The 10,528-nt window shown below is 46.6% G+C and overlaps 1 protein-coding gene across 1 annotated transcript in view; it reads right to left on the bottom strand.

Moving 5' to 3' along the window:
- Positions 1–674: 674 nt before the first annotated feature.
- LOC149434909 (diacylglycerol O-acyltransferase 2-like) overlaps positions 675–10,528 on the bottom strand; it is a 56,279-nt gene continuing 46,425 nt past the window's right edge. Inside the window, exon 8 of the mRNA XM_089663219.1 lies at positions 675–974. Coding sequence (XP_089519345.1) covers positions 820–974 — 155 coding nt within the window. The 3' untranslated portion in view covers positions 675–819. The remainder of the gene's footprint in view (positions 975–10,528) is intronic.

Below are 10,528 nucleotides of genomic sequence, written 5' to 3'. Positions count from 1 at the left end.
CTCTAGGGGAGATTCCAGTTTTCCTGGGGCTGCTGCCCCTGGGAGGCAGCTACAGTATACTGATTAATGAATTGCAGTTTGGGCCTCAGCAGGTGCTGAGCTGAGGACCAAGAGAAGAACACTAATGGACTTTTACTGGAGGACACTGTTCTGAAGTCCTGGTCTGGAGAAAGATCTTTTATCTCCCTCACTGAGGAACTACCTGTGGAAGCTGGGTGGCAGTCAGCTTCTGGTACATTGTGAGTGAGACCTACTGTGAGACTTTCATGTTTATTTGCAGCTATAAGGATATGTGCTAGAAGTTTGTTCTCTTACTGATCATTTTGGATTTTGCTGATCTCCCTGAACCCCTCTCCTATTTCAAGGTATTCAGCAATAAATTCTAAAAAAGACATTCCCTAGACTGAGCCTGTATTGTCAGTGTGCATGGAACTGTGCTGGTGGATGGCAACCTTGGTAGTAGCAAGGGAGAACCTGGGGTAATCTACAGTGACCCCTCCAGGGGGGAACGCCACACATATCACAGTGATGAGTGGCCAGTCATCAACCATGCACATTATCCCTTGGAAGTTAGGGGAGCGAATCACATGATCTCTTATACCTGAAAATACCAGGTATGTGACTTACTGGGCAAGAAGACAGGTCAATTGATTAAATCCAACAGTATCCATCCATAACTGAAATACTAGTTTTGGGTTTAGTTAGCCTTTAAGAAACCTATGCTAGGAATTGTGGAGTTTTAGGTGCCAAAATGTCCATGGCACACTGCCTAGTATAGTATATTCATAGATGGAGAGCCAGAAGCTGCCCAAAACTTGGTTAGATGATCTGTAGAACATCACTAGCTGAGAGTCCACAAGACACCTTGAACTCGTCAAAGAGCTGTTTGAGTCCTTCTATGTAAAGTTTGTGATAATGTGAAACTTCTTCCTCTGATGGGACAGGACAATGCGGCACACGGATCGGTCTTCCCACTGCAACAAAGAGGAGACAAGAACTTAAAGGGAAACAAGTCTGACTTGATAAGCAATGCATAAATAGTAATGAGTAAGTTCAAAACTTCCAGACATTTATTACCTCTCACAGAGATTATATTACCCCTACTCCCAATCCCCCAACAATGCCTTTATCTGCTTTTTTTCCTCAAGGACAGTGTCATCTTTGTTCAGGCATATCCAGAGTCATCATGTACTTCCTAGACTGAGATGTTGGCTCAGAGATGAAATATCAATATCATTTCTAGGGTCTGTGCATTTCTTGGCTATATTCACAAATGTCGGACACAGATTAGCTCCTGCTGCAGTTACAATGTCAAGTCTGATCACTGGGGGAGAGGAGACTAAAGAAATGCTTCCTTCTGCCTGCATTACACTGTACAAGGTGGCTGATGACTTCAACTTGTCCTAGGCAAAAGTCGTTGAACTAGAGCTCAAAGACAGCTTTTTAATGGTAAACTAGAAAAAGTGTTCCCATTTCTGAACACGATCAATATCGTATTCATCTATGGTGAATGGGCCTAGGGGCTTATATGCATCTAGATCTTGCGGTGCTGTAATTACCAGGGGCGGACTGACAACTCATGGGGCCCCCGGGCAATAGGGGATCATGGGGCCCCTGTGTCCTTGCCCAAACTCAAAAAAGCCTATGAAAAAGGTACCAGGGGCATCTCATGGGCCCCCTACTGACCCCGGGCCCTCGGGCAGTGCCCGAGTTTCCAAATGGTCAGTCCGCCCCTGGTAATTACACATCATTGATAGTCTGATATACCCCAAATTTGGGACAGCTTTTTGTGGGGAACACATGCATATAGTTCAGTTGACGCCCGGACGTCCTAATTACGGCATTGCTTTTAAATTCTTGTTTGTACGTCTATATGTATGTTGTGGTTGCTGAGCAGGGCGTGTTACTTCAATTTTGTTCTATTGAAAAATGTTTTTTGCTAGAATAAATAAAAACTTTTAAATTGTACAGTCTGATACAAGCCTTGTTTGCTGTCGAATTAACCACTTGTCACATGAGATGGACTTTACCCACTCATGCGACTATCTTGTTTTTGCCATTGCAGAACAGGCATGGCTGAGGATATATTAGATAAGTCATTTGGGGGTGAGGTGGGCAGGAAAGGCTCGATGTGAATGAGGGTGAGATGGCTATGAAGGGATGGATGTCAGTGGAGATGGTGGTTAGGTACTAGTGAGGGATGAATTTCCATGTGGAGAAGGTGGTTAGGTGGCCAGGGAGGGATGGATGTCTTTGGAGGGGATGGTTAGGTGGCCGGGTAGGGATGAATGTCAGCAGGTGAGAGGCAGGCAGGGAGGGAAAACTTTTGGCAGAATGAGTGAGGGGGCTGGGGATTGATGGCAGAGAAGGAGGGGTGAGGCAGTCGTGGAGTGATGTATGTCAGCAAAGGGGTTGGGAGGGGGGGATAAAGTGACCAAGGAAGAGATGGATGTCTCAGCAGAGGGAATGGTGAGGTAGCCAGGGAGGGGTGGATATCAGCAGAAAGAAAGTGAGAAAGGTTGAGATGGTCAGGATTTGGAAGATGAAGAGGGGATAACTGCTGTGCTGCAGAAGGGAAAGGTGTCAGGTAGAGAGTTGTCAGAAAAGTACATTTTATTTCTCTGGTATCAAAAGGAAGTAGGTCTTAAACATATTTTAATAAGTTAATTTGAAAAATTATGCTGTTGCTATATATTGGTAATCTGATTACCACCCCACCACCTAATCCCCACTGACATCATCCCACTCCAACCACCTATCCACCCCCTGCACTGACATCCATCCCTCCGTGCCCAAATCACCCCCCACCAACATTATCCCTCCTTGGCCATCTAACCACCCCCCCCAACGACATCCTCCCTCCCCACCCAACTCACCTCCACTGACATCTTCCCTTCTTGGCCACCTAACCACCACCTCCAGTGACATCTGACCCTCGCCGCCCAACTCACCTCCCCCACCAACATTATCCCTCCTTGGCCATCTAACCACCCCCTCCACTGACATCCTTCCCTCCCCACACAACACACTCCCCATTGGCAGCATCCTTCCCTGGTCAACTAACCACTCCCTCCACTAAAATTCATCCCTTCCAACCCAACTGGCCCCCCCCACCAACATCATCCCTCCCTGGCCACCTAACCACCCCCTCCACTGACATCCTCCCTCCCCACCCAACCCACCCCCCACTGACATCCTCCCTTCTTGGCCACCTAACCACCCCCTCCATTGACATCGATCCCTCCTCACCGAACTCACCCCACACCAATATCATCCCTCCTTGGCTACTTAACCATGCCCTCCATTAACATTTGTCCCTCTCTGCCCCACTAACCCCCCACCGACATAATCCCTCCCTGGCCACCTAACCACCCCCTCCACTAACATAAATCCCTCCCGATCCAACTCGCCCCCCCCCCACTGACATCATCCCTCCCTGGCCACCTAACTACCCCCTCCACTAACATTCATCCCTCCCCACCCAACTCCTCCCCCCCCCCCCCCACTGACATCATTCCTTTTTGGAATGGCCACCTAACCACCCCCTTCCACTGACATCTATCCCTCCAAATCAACTCGCTCCCCACTGGCAGCATCCCTCCCTGGCCACCTAACAATCCCCTCCATTGACATTTATCCCTGCCTGCCCAACTCACCCCCCACCGACATAATTCCTTCTTTGCCACCTAACCACCCACTCCACTGACATCCTCCCCACCCAACTTACCACCCACTGACATCATCTTTCCCTTGCCACCTAATAACCCCCTACAACTTACATCAATCTCTCTTCACCCAACTCACTCCCCATGGACATCATCCCTCCCTGGCCACCTATTCACCCCCTCCACTGACATCCATCCCCCCCCCCAAAACACTCTCCACTGGCAGCATCCCACTTTGGCCACCTAACCATCCACTCCATTGACATCCTCCCCACCCAACTTGCCACCCACTGACATAATCTCTCCCTGGCCACCTAACCACCCCCACCACAGACACCAATCCCTCCCCACCTAACTCACTCCCCACTTACATCATCCCTCTCTGACAACCTATCCACCCCCTCCAGTGACATCTATCCCTCCCCCCTCACACTCTCCGTTGGCAGCATCCCTCCCTAGCTACCTAACCACCTCCTCCACTGACATCCTTTTCTCCTCACCTCAACAAGGGAGAAGTACTGTGATCTCTGATATATCCAACCAAATTAAGTCTGTCCCTGACATATACACCATATCCATCACCTATATATTTATCCCTGATATTTCCATCACCAATATTTAAATCCCCCAAATATCCATCCCAACTATATTGACTCCTCAAATAACCATCCTATTTATATCCATCCTAGATATATCCATTCCTACTGTACCAATCCTTAAATTATCAATCCATATTATATTTGTCCTTATTCCATCCATCCCAGATATATCTATCCCATATATATATATATATATATATATATATATATATATATATATATATATATATATATACACACACACACACACACACACATATACATACATATATTCAAATATAATATATATATATATATATATATATATATATATATATCTCCTTTATTTTATACATCCCTGATATACCCCTACTATTATATCTATTATATCTATCCCTGATATCTCCATTCCTGATAAAGTCACCCACCTTTTATCCCCACCTCACCCCTGCCCCCCCCCCCTCCACAAATATATGCATCTCTTTTATATGCATTCTAATATATTCATCTCACAATAAATTTAGTCTCATTCATGTCACGCTCTGCTGCCTATTACTATCTATAGTATGCTGTCCTGTCTTATTTTCTGCCTACCTTTCTGTTCTCTCCTAATATCCTCTGTCATTCTATTCTCCATCTGTTCTCCCCCGCACCTCCCGCTGACTGGCACTCCTCCTCACCGTCTACCAGCCTCCTCGCCCTCCATCTTTCTTCTCTACCCCTCTCTCCTCTCTCTGATCCATCCATATCTTCTCTCTCCTCTACATCTCTGATCCATCCCTCTTTTCTCTCTCCTCTATGTCTCTGGGGCATTCATATTTTCTTTGTGTCCTCTATGTCTCTGATCCACATTCATTTATCTCTCTCCTCTATGTCTGATCCATCTCTCTCTTCTTTCTCCTCTATGTCTGATCCATCTCTCTCTTCTTTCTCCTCTATGTCTGATCCATCTCTCTCTTCTTTCTCCTCTATGTCTGATCCATCTCTCTCTTCTTTCTCCTCTATGTCTGATCCATCTCTCTCTTCTTTCTCCTCTATGTCTGATCCATCTCTCTCTTCTTTCTCCTCTATGTCTGATCCATCTCTCTCTTCTTTCTGCTCTATGTCTGATCCATCTCTCTCTTCTTTCTCCTCTATGTCTGATCCATCTCTCTCTTCTTTCTCCTCTATTTCTGATCCCTCTCTCTCTTCTCTGTCTTCTATGTCTCTGATCCACAGATCCCTTCTCTCTCTCCTCTATGTCTGATCCATCTCTCTCTTCTCTCTACCATATGTGCCTGATCCATCCATCCCTTCTCTCTCCTCTACTGTACATATCTGATCCATCCCTCTCGTTTCTCTCCTCTATGTCTGATCCATCCCTCTCTTTGTCTTCTAGGTCTATGATCCATCCCTCTCTTCTCTCTCCTCTTCATCTCTGATCCATCCCTCTCTTCTCTGTGTTTTATGTCTCTGATCTTTCTCTGACTTCTCAGTTCTCTACATTTCTGATCCATCCCTTTCTTCTCTCTCCTCTATGTCTGATGCGTCCTCCTCTTCTCTCTCCTCCAGGGGCGGACTGACAACTCATGGGGCTCCCAGGCAATAGGGGATCATGGGGCCCCTGTGTCCTTGCCCAAACTCAAAAAAGCCTATGAAAAAGGTACCAGGGGCATCTCATGGGGCCCCCTACTGACCCCGGGCCCTCGGGCAGTGCCCGAGTTTCCAAATGGTCAGTCCGCCCCTGCTCTCCTCTGTCTTTCATCCATCCTTCTTCTCTCTCTCCTCTGTGTCTACGATCCATCCCACTTGACTATGCCTCTGATTCGCTGATCTCTTTTCTCTCTCCTCTATGTTTGATCCATCTCCCTTGTCTTTCTCCTCTATGTCCCTGATCCATCTCTGTCTTCTTTCTCCTCTATGTCTCTCATCCTTCTGTCTCTTCTCTACTCTATTTCTCTGTCCATTCATATTTTCTTTCTCCTTTATGTCTCTCATTCACCCCTATCTTCCCTCTCTCTCCCTCTCTTTCTCTCTCTCTCACACTGATCCATTCATTTATGCTGTCTCCTTTATGTCTTTGATCCATTCATCTCTTCTCTCTCCTCTATGTCTCTGATCCATTCATATCTTCCCTCTCCTCTATGTCTCTGATCCATTCATATCTTCCCTCTCATCTATGTCTCTGATCCATTCATATCTTCCCTCTCCTCTATGTCTCTGATCCATTCATATCTTCCCTCTCCTCTATGTCTCTGATCCATTCATCTCTTCTCTCTCCTCTCTGTCTCTGATCCATTCATCTCTTCTCTCTTTTATGTCACCAATCCATCCCTTTCCATTTTTTTTCTATGTCTCTGATCTTTCCCTCTCTTCTATCTCCTCTATGTCTGATCCAACCCTCTCCTCTCTCTCCTCTATGATTCATCCATTGTTTCTCTCTCCTTTATATTTCTGCTATGTCCATTTCTACCCTCTCTCCTCTGTGTCTCTAATTTACCCCTCATTTCTCTCTCTTCTTTGTCTCTGATCCATCCCTCTCTTCTCTCTCCTCTATGTCCCTTTCTACATATAGATCGCTAGGTCCCAATCTCTCTCCTTGTCCCTGTCTCCCTCCTCGGTCACATAGTGCTCTATATATAGCTCTCTCTGCCTCGGTCCCCCTCTTTTTTTCTGTCTCTCTCTCTTTCTCTGTTCCTGTCTCACTCCTCGGTCACATACTGCTCTCTATATAGCTCTCTCTGTCTCGGTCCCTGTCTCTCTCTGTCCCTGTCTCCTTCCTTGGTCACATAGTGCTCTCTATATAGCTCTCTCTGTCTCGGTTCCTCTCTCTCTCTGTCCCTTTCTCCTTCCTTGGTCACATAGTGCTCTATCTGTCTCAGTCCCTGTCTCTCTCTCTCTCTCTCTCTCTCTCTCTCTCTCCCTGTCTCCTTCCTTGGTCAAATTATGCACTATATACAGTATAGCTCTCTCTGCCTGGGTCCCTGTCTTCCTCTCTCTGTGTTCCTGTCTACCTCCTTGGTCACATATTGCTCTATATATAGCTCTCTCTTTCTCGGTCCCTGTGTCTTTCTCTCTTTGTCCCTGTCTCCCTCTTCGGTCACATAATGCCCTCTATATAGCTCTCTCTATCTTGATCCCTGTCTCTCTCTCTCTTTGCCCCTGTCTCCTTTCTCGGTCACATAGTGCTCTCCATATAGCTCTCTCTGTCTCGGTCCCTGTCCCTCTCTCTTCGTCCCTGTCTCCCTCCTCGGTCACATTGTACTCTATATATAGCTCTCTCTGTCTCGGTCCCTGTCGCTCTCTCTCTTTGTCCCTGTCTCCCTCCTCGGTCACATTGTGCTCTATATATAGCTCTCTCTGTCTCAGTCCCTGTCCCTCTCTCTCTTTGTCCCTGTCTCCCTCCTCGGTCACATTGCGCTCTATATATAGCTCTCTCTGTCTCGGTCCCTGTCTCTCTCTCTCTCTCTCTTTGTCCCTGTCTCCCTCCTCGGTCACATTGTGCTCTATATATAGCTCTGTATGTCTCTGCCCCTGTCCCTCTCTCTCTTTGTCCCTGTCTCCCTCCTCGGTCACATTGTGCTCTATATCTAGCTCTCTCTGTCTCTGTCCCTGTCTCTCTCTCTTTGTCCCTGTTTCCCTCCTCGGTCACATTGTGCTCTATATATAGCTCTCTCTGTCTCTGTCCCTGTCTCTCTCTCTTTGTCCCTGTTTCCCTCCTCGGTCATATGGTGCTCTATATATAGCTCTCTCTGTCTCGGTCCCTGTATCTCTCTCTTTGTCCCTGTCTCCCTCCTCGGTCACATTGTGCTCTATATATAGCTCTCTCTGTCTCTGTCCCTGTCTCTCTCTCTTTGTCCCTGTCTCCCTCCTCGGTCACATTGTGCTCTATATATAGCTCTCTCTGTCTCTGTCCCTGTCTCTCTCTCTTTGTCCCTGTCTCCCTCCTCGGTCATATGGTGCTCTGTATATAGCTCTCTCTGTCTCGGTTCCTCTCTCTCTCTTTGTCCCTGTCTCCCCCCTCGGTCACATTGTGCTCTATATATAGCTCTCCCTGTCTCTTGTACTATCTGTGTAACCTGATTACACACAGTCTGCAGATACTGTTACCATAACCTGGAATTTCACTTACTGAGCATCACCTGCAGACATAGAGCATGGCGTCACTGCCAGGGTACCCTACACCCTCTCCCCCAGACAAGCTGCAGAGCATCTCCTCCAGACATACCACAGGACTTCCCATAACTTCAGAACATCTCACTTTTGGACCTTGCAAAATACCTATACATCTTGCAAAAGCTCATATCTATATATGCCTTGCAGAATATCCAACCAATGATACTGCAGAATAAACACTCTGCAGAACATTTCTCCAATGCACAGCCTGCAGCAGATCTCATCTAACTCTTCTGGAGCACTTCACATACTGTATATTCCCTGCAGAATAACTCAGAAATAAACCTCATAGGAATATTTAATCTGTTCACCCAGCAGAACCTTTGATCTATATATTCTGCAGATACTGAAAGCCAGGAATTGTGCTGATCACAGAAAGTAAAACATACATTTTGGATGACTGAAGTTGTGAAATGGTACAATGTCCTAGATCTGTTATCTTCCCCAAAAATAACTTTTACTGCTGCTTGTCAAGCCTTTGTTTCAAGTGCTGACCTCTGGAAATAGGCGCTGTCACTTGCAGATTCAGTGCAATGACAGTGCCTCCAGATAGCCCACCTTTTGGTAAGGTATATTTAACCTTCCGTAGTCCCTCACTGACTCCCCTCCGCAGGTATCCACCATCCAGTTTTGGATGATGTCATAACCACCTCGGTGGATGATGCCACTGCTCTCCCTGTGACAGTGATTGGGCAATGTCTCACTTCCCCCTGTCCCAGTCAGCATTTGGGAATGGGGAGGTTGCATACTCCCCCCATACCCAGAAGCCCCATTCCATTAACGGACCAAGGTTGCAAGGAGACCAAAAGAGAGTGTGGAATGGTGAGTATACATTTGGAGGACATGGCTATCAAGCTTTAAGGTCACTTAAAGCAAACCTGTCATGCTTCTTTCAATTTAGTGAAAATGTACATTTCACAGTACAGCACAAATTGGTATTTCAGTTAATTATGGATTTTGGCAATTTAAACTGCCCACCAGCTTCTTAACTGTCTCAAAGTGGATCTTTTAGTAACTCTGCAAGCGTGCCAAATAAATTCCCAACAAGTCCCATTATACAACAATAGTATGAGTTTTCAGAAACCCTTTATCTTTTTAATATTGAAAGGCTGCTAGAGAGCCCTAGTCTTTGACTTTGCTTAGGCTGAGATAATGTTGTGAGTCTGCTGCATTTTATTACACAGAACCAACAACACCAAGTGTGTGGGACAGGGGTCACTACTACTGTGCTTACATCATCACAGGGAATGCCACTGTTGGGGATTCCAGCTGTCTGCCTGGAAGATCTCACCGACAGACCATATTTAAGTAATGGAAATATTATTTTTGGCCACTTATCCATCCTCATACTTTTATTCTACCCTCTCCAGCTTCCTTCTATAATTCTACCCTTTTCAGCTTCCTTCTATAATTCTGCCCCCTCCAGTCTCCTTCTCTGATTCTTCCATATCCAGCTTCTGTCTCTAGTTCTACCCTCTCCAGTTTCTTTCTCTAATTTTAACTTCTTGAGCGTCCTTCTCTAATTCTACCCTCTCCAGCATCCTTCTCTGATTCTACCCTCTCCAGCATCCTTCTCTGATTCTACCCTCTCCAGCGTCCTTCTCTAATTCTACCCTCTCCAGCATCCTTCTCTGATTCTACCCTCTCCAGCATCCTTCTCTGATTCTACCCTCTCCAGCATCCTTCTCTGATTCTACCCTCTCCAGCATCCTTCTCTGATTCTACCCTCTCCAGCATCCTTCTCTGATTCTACCCTCTCCAGCATCCTTCTCTGATTCTACCCTCTCCAGCGTCCTTCTCTGATTCTACCCTTTCCAGTGCCCTTCTCTAATTCTACCCTCTCCAGCATCCTTCTCTGATTCTACCCTCTCCAGCGGCCTTCTCTAATTCTACCCTCTCCAGCATCCTTCTCTGATTCTACCCTTTCCGGTGCCCTTCTCTGATTCTACCCTCTCCAGCGCCCTTCTCTGATTCTACCCTCTCCAGTGCATTCTCTGATTCTACCCTCTCCAGCACCCTTCTCTGATTCTACCCTCTCCAGCGTCCTTCTCTGATTCTACCCTCTCCAGCGCCCTTCTCTGATTCTACTCTCTCCAGCGCCCTTCTCTGATTCTACCCTCTCCAGCGCCC

Source organism: Staurois parvus, unplaced genomic scaffold (genome assembly GCF_062004578.1).
Source record: "Staurois parvus isolate SC_StPar_1 unplaced genomic scaffold, SC_StPar_1.0 ptg001642l, whole genome shotgun sequence".
Lineage (NCBI taxonomy): Eukaryota > Metazoa > Chordata > Amphibia > Anura > Ranidae > Staurois > Staurois parvus.
The sequence above is the reverse complement of the archived record's forward strand: the minus strand, read 5'-3'. Positions and strand labels throughout refer to the sequence as shown.